This window comes from Rhinoderma darwinii, chromosome 4, assembly GCF_050947455.1.
Source record: "Rhinoderma darwinii isolate aRhiDar2 chromosome 4, aRhiDar2.hap1, whole genome shotgun sequence".
NCBI classification, from domain to species: domain Eukaryota; kingdom Metazoa; phylum Chordata; class Amphibia; order Anura; family Rhinodermatidae; genus Rhinoderma; species Rhinoderma darwinii.
Genome location: NC_134690.1, coordinates 79,748,897 through 79,773,888, shown reverse-complemented (window position 1 = coordinate 79,773,888; position 24,992 = coordinate 79,748,897). Strand labels below are relative to the sequence as shown.

The following is a 24,992-nucleotide window of genomic DNA, read 5'->3' as shown; positions in this document are numbered from 1 at the left end:
TTCCCCCCTCCCATATACTAATGTGCCACAAACAGGAAGTTAATATCACCAACCATTCCCATTTTTATTTAGGTGTATCCATATAAATCGCCCACCCTGTATAGTACTTTATCTAAACTGTCTAACTTTTAAGTTGACTCTTGGTTTTCCCTTCAAGGTTATTTTAGCAAAAGTTTCTGTAAGGTCCCTTGTTAAGAAGTCAGTCAGGATTTAGGCGTGGATTCCGCATCTAAATCCTGAAGGAATCCGCTCACATGCTGGCGGCAGAGTGTCAGCTCCGGATCTTTGCTGCAGATTTTCTGAAAATTTTGTGACTTGTTAACATACGCTAAATAGGTCACATTGATAACGACAGCCGTTCCCATGGGTGCTGTTCCCCCATAGCCCATCCTTTTATCCTTTTTTTTCATATGTTTTCTTACTTTGCAACTGTAGGGCTAGCCATAAAAAATGCAAATACCTTTTAGTTTGCTTGTATACTGGGATGCAAATCATATTATGGTTATTCTAACACAGTTAAATTATCGGAAACAAGGGACTTGTTGATGCTGAGTGCGGGATATAAGTGGTGGTAGAGCGAGGGATTCACATTATGTACGAATACGTGGGCCATAGCCACAAAATGTAGTTTTTCTTGTATAGACTAGTTTTCATAAGCAAAAATTTTTTTAGACCTCCTATAGGACACCAGTGATTGGTTGTAACCATTGCCGAATGCAAATGTCCAAACATTTTACAATTCGCTCTCATAATCCATCATTTCCCACTACTAGTTATTTTTATTTTTTTGAAGCTTTGTTGTCGCTTGATAGGATGCTCCTGGCAATTGACAAATGGTGTGGGGAAAAAATGTGTTCTGGAGATAAAAGCTGCTATACAGTAGAAACCGTATTGTAACGGGGAGTTCACACAGAGTTTTTGGACGCGGGAAATGCGTTGGAAAACGCGCCAAAAAAATGGCCCAAAATGCCTCCCTTTTGATATCAATGGGAGGCGGAGGCGTTTTTTCCCGCAAGTGGAAAATCCGTCTCACGGGAGAAAAAAGGGACATGCCCTATCTTCGGGCGTTTACACCTCTGACCTCCCATTGACATCAATGGGAGGCAGAGAAAGTGTATTTTGCGGCGTTTTTTTGCCCGCGGTGCTCAATGGCCTCGGGCGAAAATCGGCGTGTAGGCAGAGCAAAATCTTGAATTTTGAGGCAGATTTTCCTCCTGCAAAAAACTCAGTGTAAACCCAGCCGAAGGCTGGGTTCACACGAGCACATTAACGTCCGTAATGGACGGACGTATTTCGGCCGGAGGCCGGGCTCCTAGCATCATAGTTATGTACGATGCTAGGAGTCCCTGGCTCTCCGTGGAACTACTGTCCCGTACTGTAATCATGTTTTCAGTACGGGACAATAGTTCCACGAAGAGGCAGGGACTCCTAGCATCGTACATAAGTATGATGCTAGGAGCCCGGCTCCCTGCACTGAGTTCGGTCCGGGACTTGCGGCCGAAATACGTCCGTCCATTACGGACGTTAATGTGCTCGTGTGAACCCAGCCTAACAGTCAAAGCCTTCACAATGAACAGGCTTTGTGATTTTTATTATTCTAGTTTGGTGTGTTCTTTTATATTATACCTTGATTCATGAGTCTCTGCTTTTTACCAGTCCTGGGATCATGTTAAGCTGCACTTTATTGGCAAGCTGTAAAACTTAAATGTAATCTTGTAATTGTACCCACTGATGTTCTTAACTCCGTGTTTACTTTGGAACAAGAAAAATGCTAAAGAAGACCTGTCACTGGCTCCTACAAAGTAAGGTGTTGGGCTGGGTTCACACGAGCACATTACGTCCGTAATGGACGGACGTATGTCGGCCGCAAGTCCCGGACCGAACAGACTGCAGGGAGCCGGGCTCCTAACATCATACTTATGTACGACGCTAGGAGTCCCTGCCTCTCCGTTGAACTACTGTCCCGTACTGAAAACATGATTACAGTACGGGACAGTTGTCCGGCAGCGAGGCAGGGACTTCTAGCGTCGTACATAACTATGATGCTAGGAGCCCGGCTCCCTGCACTGTGTTCGAACCGGGACTTGCGGCCGAAATACGTCCGTCCATTACGGACGTAATGTGCTCGTGTGAATCCAGCCTTAGACTCTCGTAATTTCCGCTGTGTCTGAGAGTCCAGCGTTGTTTGTTCCTTCTGCGTCTCCCCGTCCCAAATATGCCCCTCTTTATTTATTAAACATGTAAATGAACCACTGGCTAGCAAAGCGTCAGAGGCTCTCTATCTCCGACCCATTGAGACTCGCTGGCGGCCAAACCCATTTGGCTAGCCAGCGGTTTATTTACATGTTGTTTAATAAATAAAGAGGGGCATATTTGGGACGGGGGGGACGCAGAAGGAACAAACAACGCTGGACTCCGACACATCGGCAATTACGTGAGTCAAATCACTCACTTTGTAGGAGTTAGGGCTTATTCAGACGACCGTGATAGTCCGTGCAACGCGCGTGATTTTCACGCGCCTCGCACGGACCTATATTGGTCTATGGGGCCGTTCAGACAGTCCATGATTTTTATGCAGCGGGTGTCCGCTGCGTAAAACTCACGACATGTCCTATATTTCTGCGTTTTTCGCGCATCGCACGCATTGGAGTCAATGGGTGCGTGAAAATGACGTGCACCACACAGAAGCACTTCCGTGTGACGCGCGTTATTCGCGCAACAGCAGTGAAAAGTATGAATGAAACCAGAAAAGCACCACATGCTTTTCTGTTTACAAACATATAAACAGTGTCATAATGATGGCGGCTGCGTGAAAATCACGCAGTCGCGCATCATATGATCATGACACACGGAGCTGTTAAGTGCCTTTTTCGCACGCAAAACGCCGTGTTTTTTTGCGTGCGCAAAACGCACACGCTCGTGTGAATCGAGCCTTAGTGACAGGTCTTTTTTAACAGATTTCTACGTTTTATCGTGGCTCATATCACAATCCAAACAGTGTAAATAAAAGGATTTTTTTCTAGCCTCCAATTCTTTCCTCTTGGAAAAGAACTCTTCCCTTTCTGTGTGGCAGCTTGCTGTATCAGAAATCTTCCTCCGCTGCACAAAAATAAAGCACTTGTGGATACACTATAACTGCTGTAAATTGGAAAGTTGATCTATTGCGACTTCACCGCGACCAATGCCGCATGCAAATACATATCTTTTTTGGTACATTTAAATAAAATCTGAACTTTCTCTATTCAATACTGTGGCAAAACCACTAAAAAGAAAAAGTGGAAATACATTCATGTCAATATATGCCGTTTTTGCTTTTTTTTTTTTTTTGTGTAGCAACTGTGGTGCTTTCTGCGCCGCCATTACCGCCAGGTGTGAAGCTATCCTAAGGGTGCGTTCACAATTGCAGGTTTTGTTCAGGTTTTTTTTTTAATGAATTTTATTAAGCCAAAACCGTGGTTGGATCATAAGGTGAGAGAATGCTTAAAGGACAGATACTTCTCCTCGTTTTCGAATCCACGCCTGGTTTTGGATTTAGAAACTGCATAAAAAAAACCTGATCAAAACCGGAACGTGTGAATACATCTGAAGAGTACCAACATTTTTTTGTTCACCTGAATAGCAGAGGTAGCCAAACATCCCGTGATCAGCACAACGTTTACTTAGGGAATTTGGCTTTGGCTTTGGGAAAATTGGGACTGGGAGTTTAGATTTATTTCCAAAACCCCATCCATGTGCTGCAGAAATAATCTTCCTGAAATTGAGGGCGCACTGCAGTCTTAGGCCTGATTCACACGAGCGTATTTTACGTCCGTGTTGCGGACGTTTAAACAACGGCCGTCACACCAACCTATGTAATTCAATGGGGCTATTCAGACATGCGTGGTTTTTCACGCAGCGTGTAACTGATGCGTGAAACTTACTGCAGGTCCTAATTTAGAGCCTTTTTGCGCTCCACGCAGCCCATTGAAGTCAATGGGTGCATGAAAACAACGGACAGCACATGGACGTCATGAACTGCAACGCAAGAAAAACTGTTTTTTTTGTTTTTGTTTTTGTTTTTTTTTAACGAATTTAGCCTTACTGTTGTGTATTTCACCCATTGCATGCAGCTTGTTTCTCCAGGGGAATATCTGTGTGGTCATGACCTCTTTTCACAATAATGAATTCCCTTTCTCCCCTCTCTCCGTAGTGTTTTCACCATCATGTGTCCTCTCAATGTGACTCATGAGCTGTAAGATGTCTGTGTTCTCTGCCTTACAGCCGCTAACCTATAATCGTTCTGTCTCGCAGGGAAAAGTCCACCTGGAGCTGAAGTTAAATGAGCTTATTACTGACAATGGATCAGTGCAGCAGCTTATGGTACAGTAAGTATATCTGGGAGGATATTGAACGTGTGCAATGAGCAATGCTCGGTGGTCAGTCTGAAAAGCCACCAGGACACTTCCTTTTTTCCGTAACGCGCAGAGAGGAAGCGTAGGCGGCTGCACAGAGGCTTTGAATAAATACAAATGACTGTTAACCTCTTCTGCCAGTCTGCCCGGGACAAAGAATGCCATGAATTCACCAGCTGAAAAATAGATTTCTCTCCTTTTTTAGTTATAAACTTTTATGCAAATGCTAAAGCTATGTCATAAATTACAGCCAATCTGCTGTCTATGTATATTTTACATGTTACTGTTTAAGGTAATCTTTCACTGGATTGTCTGTTTATTTGCTTTGACATGCCCCTTCACGTATATGTCCTAGTAATTTGTAAAGTGTAGGTGCTAAAAAGCCTCCGAAGGTGCAATCGAGGGGCTTTTCACCTATGTCTCTTCCCTCTGTAAAACATCTGAGCCACCCTGACTCTTTACATACTCAAAAATCCCTGTTTCTCAAGAGTCATGGCGCTTACTTCAGTCGCCCTGATTGCCACCTAATGGGCAGTATAGTGGGTGCAACTGTGCTATGATTACATAACCTTTGATAGAGCATCACATCGATGCCCGAGTATTTTTAGTCTGTTCAGATGACCGGTTGATTTAAGACATTTTTGCTTCGTTCACACGGTCGTTCAGAGCCTCCTTCGGGCTCATTTTTTGGACAGCAAGAATAGCACAGTCAATGGGGTCCTTCAATGTCTGTTTAGATCTGTATAAACGGAAGCCATGATACTAGTGAGAACAGGTGGTTCTACGCAATGCTGCAATAAAACCAATATCGTGAAATGTATAAACAACTCTTTTTCTAAAACTGATTAGTTCCATACCAGGCAGGATGAGAAAATACATACAGGGTTATAGAGTTTCCTAGGTATTCAACAAAAAAGTCTATTAGAGCCAAAGAACTGAATCACCATGGGGCTAATTCATCAACATTTCTACAATAGTTTTCTGGCGTAGAAAGGTCACAAAAGGGCCCTTTTTGTGCCACCCTCGCAACTTTTGTGGAAAGGGGGCGTGGCTTCTGTAACAAGGGGGGGGGGCATAATAGGTGTATAACAGCAATATCTATACATAGGACCATTTTTTAAGAATGATTCCAATGGAAAAATTATGCAAGAAATGCAATACTTTCATGCCAATGTTATGATTTTTATTGTTTTATTTATTGCATTATCGCGTGCGTGCGTGTGTGTGTGCGTGTGTGTGTGTGTGTGTGTGTGTGTGTGTGTATGGGGAGATATATATATATGTGTGTATGTATATATATATATATATATATATATATATATATATATATACATTTATTTATTTATTCTTTATTTAATGTTCTATTAGAACACATTTAATTGACCTTTCAATATGCATGTGAAGACTTTACAAAGGGAATCTTAAAGCGGCATTCTCGGACTTTGATATTGCATAGTTAATCAATATCAGATAAGTTGGTTTCTAACTCCCAGCACCCCCCCCCCCCCCACTGATCAGCTCATTGAAGGGGCTGCGGCCCTCTATTGAGCGCTTCAGCCTCTTCATTGCTTGCCAGGCACAGCTCCAATCATTCAGTAGTGGCTGTGCCTGTTACTGCAGCTCTTTGCAGCTCAGTACCCACATTATAAGTGGCCTATATTGTACATGATGTGATCGACGCTGTAATGTAGATAACAGCAGTGTTTTTTTATTTAGAAAACAATCATTGTTGACGGAGTTATGACCTATATTAGCTTTGTGCTAATGAGTTTCTTAATGAACTGGGCGTGTTTTACTTTTTGGCCAAGTGGGCGTTGTACAGAGGAGTGTATGACGCTGACCAACCAGTGACCAATCGGCATCATGCACTTCTCTCCATTCGTTTACACAGCACATAGCGATAAGGCTATATCGCTATGTGCTGTGTAAATGAATGGGGAGAAGTGTATGACGCTGATTGGTCACTGATTGGTCAGCGTCATACACTTCTCTCCACAACGCCCACTTGGCCAAAAAGTAAAACACGCCCAGTTGTTCATTAAGAAACTCATTAGCACAAAGCTAATATAGGTCATAACTCCGTCAAAAATTATAGTTTTTCTAAATAAAAAACACTGCTGTAATCTACATTACAGCGTCGATCACATTATGTACAATATAGGCCGCTTATAATGTGGTGACAGAGACGCTTTAAGTTAATGAGGCTGAGCTTCAGTACAAGGCAGTCGCTATCGAATGTGCAGAGCTGGCGCCTGTTAAGCAATGAAGAGGCCGCAGTGCTCACTGGAGTGCTGCAACCTCTTCAGTCAGCTGATCGGTGTGGGTGTCTGAGTTGGCCCCCAACAATCTGATATTGAAGACCTATCCTAAAGAAAAAAAGACATCAATATCAAAGTCCCAGAAAACCAATTTAAGAAAAATACAATGGTGTTGACTTTGCTATCATGTTTGTATCTCTAATCAATATGAGCATATTTTTCCTTATTTTTAGTATTGTAGAATGTGAGGGGCTACCTCTAGTGAACGGGCAGAGCTGCGATCCATACGCTTCTGTGTCTCTTGTTGGCCCATCTAGGTAAATACCTTTCTATGTATGAGATAGCATTAGTTTTGTATGTATGTAATGCACTTCAGTAGATAAGGTTATTAGCACCGTATTCCATAATGTACGTGATTTTGATTGTGCAGGCACAGAATCTGTGCCCGCACGATCACAGTGGAATCACCTGCTGCAATGGCTAGGATTGGAGAAACCGACAATCCCAGCCACTTAACCTCCCTAATGCGGTGGTTTTTGGGACCGTGGTATTTAAGAAGTTTGACAGAGGGAGGGGGCTCCATTTTGTCACTCATCGGCGACCCACGCGTAGCCATGGCAGCCGGGGGCCTAACAAAGGCCACCAGGCCTGCCGTGGCTATATGCCTATTAAGCTGTGCTAGATGCACGTCCTACTAGATTGCCTGTCTGTTTTACACTGACAGGCAGTAATGCTTTGGTATACCAAAGCATTTCATCAGCGATCAGAAGATCGTATTGTTAAAACGTATTTAAAAAAAATTACAGTAAAAATAAAGTCATAAATAGTGCTTTTAGAAGTAGAAAAAAAAAGAAAAATGAACATATATGCTGTAGCTGCGATCAGAACAACCTAAACAATAAAGTTAACACATTAAACTGCTGGGTGAATGCCGTACAAAAATAATTACAAAAATGTGTGAATAGCCACCCCCACCCCACCCCCCAGAAAAAAAAAAGGTAATAACTCCCAAGTACCCCAAATGAAGTACCCCAATGAAAACTACATCTCGTCCTGCAAAAAAACAAGCTCACATGTGGCTACATTGACGTAAAAAATAAATTTACGGCTCTTGGAATGCGACGATGCAAAAACAAATAATTTTTGTTTAAAAGTGTTTTGATGCAAAAGTGATAACCTAAAGAAAACCTTTATATATTTGGCATCGCCATAATTGTACTGACCCATAGAATAAAGGTAAGATGTTTTTTACACCACATAGTGAACATTGTAAATTTAAAACGCGAAAAACGATACTGGAATAGCCGTTTTGGGTTTTTATTTGCTTTTTGTTTTTTTCATTCCCTCCGAAAAAATATATTATTAAAAGTTAATCGATTTTATTATATATAGATATATAGATATATATATATATATATATATATATATATATATATATATATATATATATATATATATATATATCTCCAAAAATTGTATCATTAAAAAAAATACAACTTGTACCGAAAAAACAAGTCCTATTGCTATGGCGACTTTAAAATAAAAAAGTTATGACTTGGAAGGCGGGTAGGAAAAAATTAAAAAGCATGCTTGGTCATTAAGGCCAAATTAGGCCTGATCGTTTAGGGGTTAAGAGGCCACAGAAGATTTTCTTGACTGTATGAAGCGCTATGCTGTAAGTTGACATGGAATGCCATTGTCACTTTTTATCCCTTTTTTACTGTAAAAAAACTTTTTTTTTTTTTTTCTCATTTAAAGCAGATATCCAATCTTTGCTATAAAGCTTTGTGTAGCCATCCCACATAAGGCATTACAATTATAGGGTTTATCTGATTGGTCTAGCTGTAGAGTCTGACAGTCTATGTTTTCACGTACACATCCATACACCACTAGTTGTGGCCATGCTACATGCATAGTCTTTAATGTCTGCTGAATGGACGTGTGTAAACAGATGCCTCTGTGCAACTGCAGTCCCCGAGATTGTGGTTTGCGGATGAAGAGAAAATCCACACGTCCATAATGTTGTAGGGAAACGACAGGAATTTTACTCTAGGGTTAACCTGCAGGCGTATTTCATCCTAGACATTTATGGCATATCCCATGGAATTGCCATAAATATCTATGTTGAGCATAACCTTTTAACAACAGGGACTGATATGAGTGATGACAATCCTATATAGAGCACCGTGGGATATGTTGGCACTATAAAAGTAACAGAAAATAAATGGACCAGAAATGATAAATCAAAGAAAAAGCTAAATTATATTGTCTTGTCTTATGTTTCTTTTGTTTTAGATTATGACCTTCTTTAAAGAGACTCTGTCACCACATTATAAGTGGCCTATCTACTACATAATGTGATAGGCGCTATAATGTAGATAACAGCAGTGGTTTCTATTTAGAAAAACTATCTATTTTCACCAAGTTATGAGCGATTTTGGCTTTATGCTAATGCATTTCTTAATGCCCAACAAGGGCGTTTTTTTACTTTTGACCAAGTGGGCATTGTAAAGAGGAGTGTATGACGCTGACCAATCAGCGTCATACACTTCTCTCCATTCATGTACTCAGCACATAGGGATTTTGCGTTGTTCACTATGTGCAGTCACATATGCACACATTAACGTTACTCAAGTGTCCTGACAGTGAATAGACATTCCTTCCAGCCAGGACACGATGTCTATTCACAATCCCGACACTTCACTAACATTTGTGTGGAACTTACAGCACAGCAAGCGTAATCGCGCGAGATCTCGCTGTAAATGACCGCTTACAGTGAGATCACTACAGTGTATTGTGCTTTTAACAGACTCCTATGACAGGACTTAATAGGAGCACTAGTGGCCTTCACTAGGCAACCTGCAATTATGTAGCGGTTGAGCGATGTGATGTCAGGTGCCGACTCTGTCTAAAGGCTTGGATGTCACGCTCCTTATTGACCGCGGCACCGAAGTGGTTAAATGGCTGGGAACTGAGTTCTCTCCGATCCCGGCTGATAGAGCAGGGTGTCAGTTCTAATATACAGCTCCTGAGCTCGTTCCATACTTCTCACTTTTCGCCATGACGTACATGATCTCGCGAGATTAGGCTTGCTGTGCTGTAAGTCACACACAAACGTTACCAAAGTGTCAGGATTGTGAATAGAAATCCCGTCCTGGCTGGAGGGGATGTCTATTCACTGTCACGACACTTGAGTAACGTTAATGTGTGCGTATGTGACTGCACATAGTGAACAACGCAGGATCATTATCATGATGCGGTTTGTTGCTCCTTGTCTTTTGTTTCAGAATTGACCAAAAGAAAACCAAAGTGAAAAAGAAAACAAGTAATCCACATTTCAATGAGAAATTCTACTTTGAGGTGAATGAAGTCCTCAAATGGACACTCTAATAGTATACCGGTTATAGATATCAACTTTGTAATTTACTTACTGTTAACATTTTGTTGTATCCATTCAAATTATATGTGGAGTTACTGCCACTAGGTGTCTCCCTTCCTGTAATCTGCTGTCCATCCCCTGTTGCCAAGCAAAATCCGTCTTGAGTTACAGAGCAGAGGTGGCGGACTAAAGGAGGTGGGGAGAATGTGTCTCTTTACAGCCTGTCTATATAAAGTCTATGGGGAGGGGGGAGCTTGAGCAGAGATGGGAGACATACACGCTGCCCATAGAAGTCTATGGAGAAGGGAGGCGTGAGCAAGAGGAGGGTGCATAAGCAGAGAGAGTGACACAGACGCTGCTGCCCATATAAATCTATGGAGAGGGCAGCAGAGAGGAAGAGGGAGACACAGGCTGCTAAGAGTTATATCACCCCAGTTATGGATACACTGTTACACTGCTCATTACTGCTCTGTAATGTTTTCCATGATGATGCTTCTACAAATGTGATAGATAATAGAGCGGGATTCTCCTTCTCTGTGTGCAGTGTATAGAAGACATTATCGCAGTTAGGTTTGCCCCACTAGCCCAGGGAAAACTGAGAATTGTAGATATAGCCTACAGAGGGGAAAACTGCTAAAAAAATGCAGAATGCAAGACCTATAGATAGTGTTATTCCTCATGTACACAGATTTGACTGCTTATTCTGAAAAGTCACCTGAAAAGTTAGGAACGCTTTAAGGCTATGTTCACACGGAGTATTTTGGGGGAGGAATATCTGCCTCAAAATTCCGTTTGGAACTTTGAGGCAGATATTCCTCTCCCTGCACGCCGATTTTCGCGGCGATTATCGCGCCGTTTTTCGCCCGCGGCCATTGAGCGCCGCGGGCATAAAATAGCGAGAAATACCCTTTCTCCTGCCTCCCATTGAAGTCAATGGGAGGTCAGAGGCGGAAGCGCCCGAAGATAGGGCATGTCGCTTCTTTTTCCCGCGAGGCAGTTTTACTGCTCGCGGGAAAAAGACGCCGACGCCTCCCATTGAAATCAATGGGAGGCGTTCTCAGGCCGTTTTTGCAGAGTTTTGCGACGCGGTTTCCGCGTCAAAAAACTCTGCAAAATACCCCGTGTGAACATAGCCTTAGGCTTCTCTTTTCATCTTTAGTTAATGGTGCATGAGAATAATAATTTTCTTTATAGTATTTGACTTGTGGATAATTGGTATCCTACATAAATCTTCATTATAGAGGAAACCTTTCTGTGACATATATGCCTTCTGTTCAAGAATAAACTATAGTCAATCTGTACTTGTTGGGACCAAAGTTTTCCCTGTCTCTTACTACTTGGCATATCTGCACAGGGAGGTCCATGTTGTGTTACTGAGATATCGCATAAGGCCCTGTTCACATATGCGTTCAGGTTTCCGTTGTTCTTCTCCCTCAGAGGAGAAAAACAACAAAAATGCCGGAAGCACAGACTCCATTGAACAACTGGGACAACCGGCACCTGACGAAACCCATTGACCTTAATGGGTTCCGTTGGGTTTCTGTCGAGTGTCCTTGGATTTAGCGGAAACAATAGCGCAGCATGCTGCACTATTGTTTCCAGTATTTTTGGGAGAATCTGTGACAGAGGCCCCTCACAGAGCCTCCAATGCAGATGTGAACAGGCCCTTAGTCGATACAGTTTGTATACTATTTACAGTAATAACAGAATGTTATTTGTAGGTGACGAGGTCCAGCAGCTACACTAAGAAATCCCAGTTTCAAGTAGAGGAAGAAGATATTGAGAAACTTGAAGTAAGGTTTGTAGTCCACATTTTCTCTACTCTTACATCGAATTGAAATTGTTGACCTGTTTATAGGGTCCGGAAGCTACATAGTCGTATCAGTCTGTGACCGTAAACTTTTGAACATCTTATTTATTTATTTTTTTTAAATAAAACAATGTATTATGGTGTTTTACGCAACTTTGTAATTGTTTTCTATTTAATATTTTTTTTTACTTTTTTTAGATACAGCTTCTATGTATCCTGGATACATTGAAGCTGTATCTTGCGCTCAGAGCCGAATCCTTCATGTCAGCGGGATTGACCGCATAAATGACAACAGGTCCTGCGTGTCTCTGACACACGGAATCCACCTGTTATTGATCACATCTAAGTTATGGACGAAGAAGGTAGCATAATGTTCCACCCTATACTTTACTAAATACATCCTATGGGGAATCAAAGAGGAAATTAGTAGATAAAATAACAATTTCCTATACGTAAGCAAAATAGTAGCTTTTCCTTAGGATAGACTATCAGTCTTAGACTAATGGGGGTCTGCAGCCCCACCTATCCACTGTCTGAAGGGGCTCCGGTGCTTGTACGGCGCCTCTTGATTGCATCAATTTAATTTATGTTTATACTTGCGCATGCCGTTGCTTTTATAGTGGCTGTACGAGGTATTGCAGCACAGTCCCATTCGCTTGAATTTTTCTCAAATTCTCCAAAAGCAAATCTCAAACCTGGTGAATTATCTTCTAGAGGAGGGGGATACAGCTGATTTTCAAGGTTGAGGTGCCCAAATTCAAAACTTGAACGTCTGATTTACCCGCTGACCATCTTATGCGTATGGGGATGTCCCGACACATGTTGGAGGATGTAGAAGTATCGGCATGTTGGATTTTAACATGCCCGATCCTTTGTTTGGCGGTGGCCTATTCCCCTCTCCCCATTAAATACGCATGCACCAACTGGCTAATCGTGCATGTGTATGAGGGTGTCAGGAGAAATAACGGTCAACTGAAGGCACATTCTGTATGTGCTGCCAAAGTTTATTTACCTTGATGATGTTCTGGGGTCTCCCACTGTCGTCTTCTATGTCACAGCTGAAGCCTTTGCTGTCCATGACAACTGAGTAGGATTGTCAAAACCCATGTGGGAGTTTGTATAGGACATAATCTACAGTTATCAAGTTGAGTATTTTCTATGTTGACTGCTAACTAACTCTTAAAGAGGCTCTGTCACCACATTATAAGTGCCCTATCTCCTACATAATGTGATCGGCGCTGTAATGTAGAGAACAGCAGTGGTTTTTATTTTGAAAAACGATCATTTTTGAGCAAGTTATGAGCAATTTTAGATTTATGCTAATTAGTTTCTCAATGACCAACTGAGCGTGTTTTTACTTTTGACCAATTGGGCGTTGTACAGAGGAGTGTATGAGGCTGACCAATCAGTGTCATACACTTCTCATTGTTCCAGTGTGATTGTGTAGTGAAAGAAGTTGGTTACATTACAGCGCCAATCAGATTATGTAGGAGATGGGGCACTTCTAATGTGGTGACAGAGCTTCTTTAACAGGACTGCTTGGTTGTGATGGTCAGCTGCAACCTAGAAGCTACCGGCTTAAAGTGCAAATGTCAAAGGGAATTTCCAATTAAATACTTTGATGGTATATCCACTGGATATGCGATAATAGTTTGATTGTTAGAGAATAGACTGCGTGGTCCACGACCAATCCCTTGATTGGGGTGCCCGTTTATGAAAATGTGTTGTGATTGTGTGCGGCTGTTTCCATATCGCACAAACATTAAAGGGGTTGTCCACTACTGGACAACTGATGACCTATCCACCGTAGAGGACATCATTACATGATCTGTGGGGGTCCAACACCCGTACCCCGCATTGTTAAGCAGCTCTGGCTGCCTCCGAGCACTGGACGTACATGCTGGAAGCAGTTGGCTCCAGCCACAGAATAGCGGCGAGCTGCCGAACTGCAGCTCTGCTCCTATTCAAGTGAATAGAAGCAGAGCAGCAGCACGGCCGCTATGCTTTGTACGGAGCCAACTGCTTTCGGCTCCATACATAGCATAATGGGCCATAACATCCAGTGCCCGGATATACCCGAAGCGGCTTAACGGTGCGGGTCCGGGTGTCGGACCCACACCGATGATATACTGATAACCTATCCGGTGGATAGGTCATCAGTTCTTCGGTAGTGGAAAACCCCTTTAATGATGAGTGACCATGCATACTTAACCACCTCAACACCTGAGGTTCAGGGACCCCTGTTCTGGGGATCGTGGCTTTCCTAGCAGTCAGATCTCCGTCACTTTTATGAACCAGTGGATAGGCTATAAGTATTTAGTTGGAAAACCCCTTTAATTCACAGGAAAATCATAGTAATAAGCACTTATTAGTTTTTAGATTTCTACACACACTAAAAATAGGTTTGTGTTTCAGGTATCTTAAACTCTACAGATTGTGATGTTTGGAAGTCCCATCATATTATTTGTACTGATATTTTTTTTTTCCTATAAATGCTGGATTCTTACCCTCAATCTTTAATGTTTTTGTCCCTATTACAGTCAAGTCATGGGATGGTAAGCAGCATGTGACTGCAATTTTCGTGTGTTTTTCTCCCTTAATTTCTGTTGATTGTATAGTTTCGGTTGTATAGAGGTTTTTTTTAATAAACTGTCCTTCAAACAAAAACATTTGAAACATTCCCACCAAACATATAGACAGAAGTATGCACCTGTAAGCCTATAAATAAAATTAATACTTATATATATTTTTTATACATATATACAGTTGGGACTACGGGATCCTAACATATCCTGGGCAAACCTATGCCAAAAGTGCCCCCACTTATTTGCCTATTACATTCTATGGGCACATCTGCGTATACGTCAGGAGATTTTCTGGCAGGCCAGGTCCTATTTGTTTCTTCCTGCAGTTTACATTTAACACATTCAATACATTTAGTACAGGTAATGCATGTGTTTTAAGCGTGTGTATATTTTTGTGTTTTTATTCTACTCCTGCCAAGCAGGGCTTCATACACATACCCTCACACTAGATCACCGTTCCCAAATCCAATGTTCCTGTTTTTTAGGATATGTGACTACCCAGCAGTTAAATGATAAGACTGTTTTGACTGAATATTATTGCCAGTCGGTTGTGTGTAGAAACGGCTTTGTAACCTGATCATAGGCGCTTGACAGGCCCCGCTTCATCTATTGAGCAACTTTTCTGAGGGATGCGTGGGTGCATGTCACATGCAGCCTTTGTTTTACATTCTAATTCACACCAAACAAGACCTACACAGTAGATTGCTTTTCATCATTAGTATTACAGTTCCTTGGAAGAACACTGTTTCCTGTGTGCATTACTCATCAGTTTATTCTCCATACTGTGATTTTTATTTCTGAGATGTCACACCTGAGCTCTGAGTAGTGATAGGATTTTCCAATGTGATTCCCTATTTACAGAGAGCTATGCTTTGTGCAGACGTCTAACAATACTTAAATCCCTACTGATGACCATTTGTTTACAGTGAAATAATTTTATCATGTATTTATGTATCTCTTTACTTTTGTGTGGTGCTTATGTCGGGTGCAAGTCAAGTCACCTGCTGAAGTGTATTTAAATGAAACTTATAAATATCACCAAAGAGTCATGGCCGTCTTGCTCCCGCTTGGTGTGTATCATTGTGCGCTGCCAGCACTCCATCTGGAGGTGGGTGATGTATCTAGATCATCATGATCTTATGGAGATTTAAATGTGTCACCCGTGAGCCACAGTCTGTTTTGCTAACTAATAGTCCAAACACTTTCAGGCTGCTGATTCTCAAATAGTCAGCAAGACTTTCTAATGAATATTTGCAATACGAAACACCTGTTTTTACTGGAGCACCGCACATGGGTTAATACACCACTTCCTAGCGCCAGGACTCTCAGCAGTCCTTCCCTTACTAAATTTTTTGCCTTATTCTGAATAAAAGAATACTGCAATTCACTACTACGGAGTGCTCTAGTCTATCCTATGTTTTATGGGGTGGGAACCCTACCAAGAGCACCCAATCGTCCACACAGAGTTCCAGAGATAGTGTCAATATTTACTGGAATTTACCTTTTCAATGCCAGGACAATTTTCACACTTTTCAAGTACGCAAATAAAAGCTGAATTGAAAAAATAATAACATTACACTCCTCTATCCATATATTTTCTGAAAGTGGACACCAGGCACAATGTAAAAATTACACCCAGCGCTTTACAATCACAGACGCCTTTATGCAATTTTGCATCAAAGCATAAAAGTTTTGTAAAAAATGTATAAGAGTTCATGTTTGTGGCTAAATGTCTCACCCCAGCAGAATCTAAGACACGCAACAGCTCCTAAAAATAAAAGTTCAGGATGTGCAGCGTTCATACATGATACTTATGCCTATGTCTACATGCAAAAATCTTCGCATATTCCTCAAAACTGAAGAGACAAAAAATCTCAGAGATTCAGATACTGGTAAACATCCGAGTCACAGATTCAACAAATGGTCTCATTAGACAAAGGAGGTGATTAGATGTGTAACTGTTCATTTTACCACCCATGTAGTTTAAAAAAAAAAAATGCACCCCCCCCCCCACCCCTAAATGTGACAATCAGAGAGCACATATCTTCCATGATTTCTAATGGGGCTGTACCAACCTCCCCAAATGTTAGTGTTGCATACCACCCTTGAATACCATTTTATACAGTACTGTGCAAAAGTTTTAGGCAGTTGTGGAAAAATGCTGCAAAGTAAGAATGCTTTCAAAACTAGAAGTGTTAATAGTTCTTGTTTTTATCAATTCACACAATACAAAGTGAATGCATTAAAGAGAAATCTAAATCAAATCAATATTTAAGTGTATACACCCTTTGCCTTCAAAACCGCAACAATTCTTCTAGGTACACTTGCATAAAGTCATGGATTTTGTAGGATTATAGTCAGGTGTATGATTAACCATTTATACCAAACAGATGATAATGAGTTTTTCAACCTACATATAAAATGATTAACAGAAACAGCTGTGTAGGAGGCTTAAAACTGGGTGAGGAACAGCCAAACTCTGCTACAAAGGTGAGATTGTGGAACGCTGTTTCAGGTCACAGGCCCACCATGGCAAGAGTGAGCACAGCAACAAGACCCAATGTAGTTATACTGCATCAGCATTGTCTCTCCCAGGCAAATATTTCAAAGCCGTCTGGAGTTTCAAGATGAGCTGTTCAAGCTCTTTTGAAGAAGCACAAAGAAACAAGCAACGTTTAGGACTATAGACCAAGGAAATTTCGTGCAGCAGATCAAAGACACATCATGCTTTCTTCCCTTAGAAATCAGAAGATGTCCAGCAGTGCCATCAGCTCAGAACTGGCAGAAGCCAGTGGGACCCAGGTACACCCATCTACTGTTTTGAGAAGTCTGGCCAGAAGTGGTCTTCGTGGAAGAATTGCAGCCAAAAAGCCATACCTTTTGACGTGGAAACAAGGCCAAGCAGCTGAACTATGCACAATAACTTGGAACTGGGGCGCAGAAAAATGGCAGCATGTGCTCTGGACGGATGAGTCCAAATTTTATATATTTGGCTGCAACAGAAGGCAGATGTTCGCCAAAGGGCTGGAGAGCGGTACAATAATGAGTGTCTGCAGGCAACAGTGAAGCATGATGGGGGTTCCTTGCAAGTTTTGGGCTGCGTTTTAGCAAATGGAGTTGGGGTTTTGGTCAGGATTAATGATCCTCAATGCTGAGAAATACAGGCAGATACTTATCCATCATGTAATACCATCAGGGAGGCGTCGGATTGGCTTAAAATATATTCTGCAGCAGGACAACGACCCCAAACATACAGCCAATGTCATTAAGAACTATCTTCAGCGTAAAGAACAAGGAACCCTGGAATTGATGATATGGCCCCCACAGAGCCCTAATCTTAACATAGGGTCTGTCTGGCATTACATGAAGAGACAGAAGGATTTGAGGAAACCTATATCCACCAAAGATTAGTTCTCCAAGATGTATGGAACAATCTCCCTGCCGAGTTGCTTCAAAAACTGTGTGCAAGTGTATCTAGAAGAATTGATGCTCTTTTGAAGGCAAAGGGTGGACATATCAAATATTGATTTGATTTAGATTGCTCTTCTGTTCATTCACTTTGTATCTTGTTAATTGATAATAAAATAACCTATTAACACTTCTATTTTTGAAAGCATTTTTACTTTGCAGCATTTTTTCACAACTGCCTAAAACGTTTGCACAGTACTGTATATGTATTTATCTAAATAAATTGAAAAAACATATTAGCAGCTCTCATATACGTTCACACGTTCTGGCTACCTGCAGCCGCCACTAGATGGAGCTACGAAGCTTTATGCATACTGTTATGCATTGAACTCCCTAATAAATCACTATGCAGTTATGCCGGCAGCCATAATGTTATATTTTAAATGTCTATGCAGGGGATTTGGTGCTTTGTATGAGGAAAAACTCAGCTGTGACATATTAGGAACTTAAAGGGGTTATCCCACCAAAACAACTTATCACCTATCTACAGGATAGGGGTCCCACTGCCTGAGATAACCAAATACAGTGCTCGGCTATCTTCTGGCAGTCCCATAGAGAATGACTGGAGCAGCAGCGCACATGCTTGGCCTGGTTCATACAGGGGACTCGGGACCCCGTTCTCTGGATCAGGGATTCCAGTGGTGAGACCCCATCAATCAAACAATTGTATTACCTATCCCGTAGGTAGGTGATAAGTTGTTTTGGTGGGATAACCCCTTTAATCAGCACAGAGCTTTGGACCGAAAAACAACATAGTTGGCAGCTACCAGAATGTACAGCACATTGCTTTCTGCAAATGCTGTGGTCGGTCAGTCAACAGTCTAATGTAAACGCTGCAGTCAGTCAGTCCACAGTCTAGTGTGGTTAATCTGTGGTCGGTCATTTCACATTCTAATGTAAATGCTACTGCAAGTCAGTACACTGTCAGCAGTGTAATGTATACACTGCGGTCGGTCAGTCCACAGTGCATACTTGCCAACTGTCCTGAATTTGCCGGGACACTCCAGAATTTACAGAGACCGTCCCGGAAAATTAGTGTCCCGGGACTTGTCCCGGCAACTGCTACATTCAATTGCATTTGCATCCCCAGGACGCAGATATAATTGAATACTATGGCAGAGCAGGAAACTATCCGCTTCCTGCTCTGCCATTCACTCCTCCTCGAGCGAAATCCCCAGCCAAAGCGTTGCAGGAGGTGCCATTGACGTCACAGCCCCTATATGGACAGTGAAGTCAGGTCTCTCCATTGCAGACACCCTGGCCGGGAATTCCGGCGCTCCAGCAGTACCTCATGACTTCATTGTCCATATAAGGGCAGTGACGTCAGGGGCACCACCTGCAGTGGTATCACCAGCCAGAGTATTGCCGACACCTGGCCGGGTAGTCCGCTCACAGAGGGAGCCACAATGGCTCTATCTACAGGGGGAGTATGTGGCGTCATCTACCGATGGGCTGTGTGTGGCGTCATCTACCGATGGGCTGTGTGTGGCGTCATCTACCGATGGGCTGTGTGTGGCGTCATCTACAGGGAGCAGTGTGTGGCAATATTCAATGGGGGCAGTCTGGGCCACCATCTAGAAGGGGGACTGAGTGTGGCACTATTTACGCTGGCTTTTTAAGCTACTAGTAGTGGTCAGCACATATCGCCTAGCCCTATTGATAAAGTGAGACATCACTTGCCTGTAAACAACCGGATAACCAGAGACACACCGGCCTCCATAGTAGTTGTCAGCCAAACTAATGCAGACATTTTGTCCGTTTTTCTTCTGTATGCAGAAATTCAGGAAAGTCCCCATAAGACACACCCACCAAAGACGCCAAACCCTAAATTTCCCTGAAAAAAAACAAAACAAATGTTGGCAACTATGACAGTGTAATGTAAATTCTGCGGTTGGTCAGTCCACAGTCTAGTGTAAATGTTGCAGCTTGTTAGTCCACGGTCTAGTGTAAATGTTGCAGCTTGTTAGTCCACAGTCTAGTGTAAATGTTGCAGCTTGTTAGTCCACGGTCTAGTGTAAATGCTTTCTTTATTTTACATGTAACATATTGATTTTTTTAATTTGACAGCCTAGTGATTTTTTTAAGCCAGGAGCCATGTGGTAACCAAGGACATACGTCCTGACTACAAATGGAACTATCTCAGGCTGCGGCTTAAAAACACAACCAAAATTGTGGCTCTAGCCGCAATTTAGCCCAAACTAGAGAAGGCTGAAGTTTTCAGCTCCAAATTTAGCCTGTGTTAAAGAGGCTCTGTCACCACATTATAAGTGGCCTATCTTCTACATAATGTGATTGGCGTTGTAATGTAGATTACAGCAGTGTTTTTTTATTTAGAAAAAGAAAACTATTTTGACGGAGTTATGACCTATTTTAGATTTATGCTAATGACTTTCTTAATAGACAACTGGGCGTGTTTTTACTTTTTGACCAAGTGGGCGTTGTACAGAGGAGTGTATGATGCTGACCAATCAGTGTCATACACTTTTCCCTCCATTCATGCAATCAGCACATAGTGATCCTGCGTTGTTCACGATGTGCTGTCACATACTCACACATTAACATTACTGAAGTGTCTTGACAGTGAATAGACATCACCTCCAGCCAGGACGGTATGTCTATTCACAATCCCGACACTTCGGTAACGTTTGTGTGGAACTTCCAGCACAGCAAGCGTAATCGTGCGAGATCTCGCTGTAAATGACCGCTTACAGTGAGATCACTACAGTGTATTGTGCTTTTAACAGACTCCTATGACAGGACTTAATAGGAGCACTAGTGGCCTTCACTAGGCAACCTGCAATTATGTAGCGGTTGAGCGATGTGATGTCAGGTGCCGACTCTCTGTCTAAAGGCTTGGATGCCACGCTCCTTATTGACCGCGGCACCGAAGTGGTTAAATGGCTGGGAACTGAGTTCTCTCCGATCCCGGCTGATAGAGCAGGTTGTCAGTTCTAATATACAGCTCCTGAGCTCGCTCCATACTTCTCACTTTTCGCCATGACGTACATGTACTTCATGGTGTGTTAGCGTGTCAATTGACCCCTGGGGCAGGGATAACAACCTGAATCTTTGTTCATGTTATCACTCCCTTATCAGAGAGCATATTCACTCTCTAATTGAGACTATGTTGTTGTTTCCGCTAAAAAAAAAACATACGGAAACCATTTGCAACGGAAGCATAACCATTTAAATCAATAATGGAAACGGAAGATACGGTTTCCGTTTTGTCTTTCCATTCACGGGTTCATCCGACGAAAAGGTCTAATGGAACCCGCCGCTGAGACGAACAAGGGGGGTGATTTTTTTTTTTTTTTTTTCAAGATAAGGGTGAAGAAGATGAGCAGTTGCGGTTCATTAACTCCAAGACCTGTACGTTTACCAGCGTCTGGGTCGTGGCCTCCAGTAAGTAGCACTAAGCACTCGCCCCACACACTCCATTGTGCTTGGTGACGTAAGGCTTCCATTCCTTTTTTTCGGCCACGGAAACCCGTGCTATGAAGCTCCCAGCGCACAGTTTTTGTGTGGATGTTCATGCCTGAGGAGGTTTGGAGCTCTGCAAAGCGTTGATTACTTTTTTTGTGCACTATGTGCAACCCCACTCTGTAACTTTTTACAGTCTGCGACTTCGTGGCGGAGTTGCTGTGACTCCTACATTTTCTGCATGAGTGACGTTTTTAGCCACAAACAAAAATGGATTTTTATGCATTTATTTTTACAACAAATTACATGTTTTGTTGCAAAATTGCGTGAAGGGGTCTGTGTGTATAAAGTGCGGAGTGTTATATTGACAATGTGGTGGGTGTCTTTTTACAGAAAATATGAGCATAAAGGTTTGGTATGAATTTTTCAATTTTATTTGTAGATGTCAAAAAAGTTAAAATTATCCCGTTTGCCAGAGGTGCAAAATGTCCAGAAACCCCCAGATGGGAAAGGGTTAAAGTGTTCTATGCTTGTCACATCCACAAAATGAGCAAACCTAGATCTCATACTTCTTTATGTACTCTGTTACAAACAGTTCCCCAAGTGCTCATCTGAAGGACCGCAGCTGGAAGGAGTGCCCTCTTTGTTTACATGCATTTAGACATATGTTTGTAGGTTACGTGTATATTCTATCTATCCAGATGGACAAGCATATGTAAATAAATCCCCCATTTCCCTTTCCTGCGGCTACGTTCCTTGAGATCGGCATTAGGGAGGCTAAGTAAATTAGGGAGTACTTTTATAAAATGTAAGTGCTACATGGGCTCTGTGGGTCTATAAAATGTATTCAACCCTACTGTATCCCTAAAAGTTCCTTTTGAGGTTTTGTCTTTCACTGTAATGTACTCCATTACATTTTGCAGAGTTGACCTGTGGAACAATGGAAATCTTGCTCAGGATGTGTTTCTTGGAGAGATAAGAATTCCAGTGAGAGTACTGAGGAACGACTCGTCCCACCAGGCATGGTAAATATATCATACAAAAAATCAATGGGCAATTGCTGCTTGGTACCAACTTAAAGGCTTTGTCCCACAACAGCCCCTTCATGTAAGAGAGCATGACAGCAACAAAAAGTTAAGTTCCCAGTGCGTGTAGTGCATTCACCGTTGGCAGAATACAGGCCTTGTCTATGGTAGTCTGTATCAGCCACCTGGGCATTGTCACATCCTCTCCGCTGACTCTTAAAATGTCACCCTCTGTGGAATCTTACATGTTCTTATCTTAAAGAGGCTCTGTCACCACATTATAAGTGCCCTATCTCCAACATAAGGAGATGGGTGCTATAATGTAGGTGACAGCAGTGATTTTTATTTAATAAAACGATCTGTTTTCACCACTTTATTAGCAATTTTAGATTTATGCTAATGAGTTGCTTAATGCCCAAGTGGGCGTTTTTACTTTAGACCAAGTGGGCGTAGTACAGAGGAGTGTATGACGCTGACCAATCAGTGACCAATCAGTGTCATGCACTCCTCTCCATTCATTTAGGCAGCGCATAGGGATCCTTTTAGATCACTATGTTCTGTCTTATACGAACACATTAACGTTACTGAAGTGTTTAGACAGTGAATAGACATTCCATGGGATGTCTATTCACAATCTCTGCACTTCGTTAATGTGTCTGTGGTAGTTACAGCAGAGCAAGCGTGATCTCCATGTAACCTGTCATCTACAGCGTAATCTCGCGAGATTACGCTTGCTCTGCTGTAACTACCATAGAAACAGTAACGAAGTGCAGAGATTGTCAATAGACATCCTGTGGAATGTCTATTCACTGTCTAAACACTTCAGTATTGTTAATGTGTTTAGTATAAGGCTTCATGCCCACTTCAGTTTTTTCCTTCAGGGTGCTATCCGTTTTTGTCACTGATAGCACCCTGAACCCATTCATTTCAATGGGCCCATACACACTTCAGTTATATAAACGGATCGGTTGTTCCGTTCCGCCAAAAGTAGAGCATGTCCTACTTTGGTCAGTGATTCCGTGACCGTGTGGCCCATAGAAGTCAATGGGTCAGTCAAAAAAAACTGATGCCACACGCAAGGCTTCCGTGTGCCGTCCGTTTTTGACGGATCCGTTGCCATAGCAACCGCTGGGTGAGCCAAAGTTCAGACTACAGTACACATTCATTCCTGAAGATGGATGTGGAGAGACTCATAGCATTGGTGCATGATCACCCAGAACTGTGGGATACGCGGGCAGAATCCTACCATGACCGCTATAAAAAGGACGCCCAGTGGGAGGAATTTGCCAAGGAGCTTTTGACGCACAGATGGCAGCAGGGAACTAGTGCCCAGCGTCACAAAATAAGCAAGTAAATGCACACATTTCACTCCAACAATCCCAAAAAACCAAAGCAAGCCAAGCAGAGTCATCTCAAACTGTTCTCTATGCTCTGAAAGCTGCAGAAAACAGCACCAAAAACTTCTTGTAACCTTTCTATGGGTGTTTCCTGGGACATGTGACAAGTTCAAAGGAAGTTTACCTTCCGTTTTTTAAACGGAAGTCAAACGGAAGCACAACGTCCGTGTAAAACGGAAACACGGAACGGAAACGGAGTGCACACGGAAACAAAAACGGACACACGGATCCGTCAAAAAACGGCCGATAAAACGGTGATGGGAGTGTGCATGAGGCCTAAGACAGCACATACTGATCTAAAAGGATCCCTATGCGCTGCCTAAATGAATGGAGAGGAGTGCATGACGCTGATTGGTCAGCGTCATGCACTCCCCTGTATAACGCTCACTTGGTCTAAAGTAAAAACACGCCCACTTGGGCATTAAGACACTCATTAGCATAAAGCTAAAATTGCTAATAAAGTGGTGAAAATAGACAGTAATGCTTTTTCTTTAAAAAAAACTGTCACCTACATTACAGCGCCGATCTCCTTATGTAGGAGATAGGGCACTTATAATGTGGTGACAGAGCCTCTTTAACAGTAAGGGACCTATATATATGAAATCTGGTGCACTGGAGAAGCAGAGGACTCACTCATAGTGATTTTTTTTAAAATGTTGACGTGTCAGAAGTTTTAATCGGTGGGGGACTGAGCAATGAGACCCCCACCGATAGATAAAACGGAGCGTGGAATGCAGAGTGAGCGATGTACGGACTCCTAGACTTTCTATTGGGCCCATACACCACTCGCTCGGCTTTCCGAGGAAAGCCGATCAGAAACTAAGCGGCACGCTGCTCACGAGCTCTTCTGCCGTTTCGTTTTAGCAATCAGTGGGGGGTCTCGGTGCCTGGACCCTTACCAATCAAAACTTCTGACGTGTTGCTATCACATGTCAAATGGTTAGTTACCCTTTAAGCTGGCCGCTGAGCTTGAAAAAAATCAGCTCTAATCTTACTGGTCGCTGTGTTTGTCAGCAGAACCTTTTTGCTTTGCACTAGATTCATAAATCTCCCCCACAGAGCATTGAACGAAGACTTTGACAAAGAACCTGGAATGCATTGTACAAAAAGGCGTCTACAACTAGTAGAGTAGATTTTTTTTTTTTCTAATAGACAAATTACATTTTATTACGATGTTGACGACACAGGACATAATCGAATGTCATAAATCGTAAATCAATAAACTGCACGGTAGGTATAACTACATCAAATAACTTGTG

General features: G+C 42.3%; 1 protein-coding gene across 1 annotated transcript in view; it reads left to right on the top strand.

Annotated features, from left to right (window-relative positions):
• RASA2 (RAS p21 protein activator 2) overlaps nucleotides 1–24,992 on the top strand; it is a 107,903-nt gene that overhangs the window by 41,962 nt on the left and 40,949 nt on the right. The window contains exons 5-9 of the mRNA XM_075861241.1: nucleotides 4,291–4,364; nucleotides 6,883–6,966; nucleotides 9,937–10,009; nucleotides 11,750–11,826; nucleotides 22,235–22,336. Of these exons, the coding sequence (XP_075717356.1) occupies nucleotides 4,291–4,364; nucleotides 6,883–6,966; nucleotides 9,937–10,009; nucleotides 11,750–11,826; nucleotides 22,235–22,336 (410 nt within the window). The remainder of the gene's footprint in view (nucleotides 1–4,290; nucleotides 4,365–6,882; nucleotides 6,967–9,936; nucleotides 10,010–11,749; nucleotides 11,827–22,234; nucleotides 22,337–24,992) is intronic.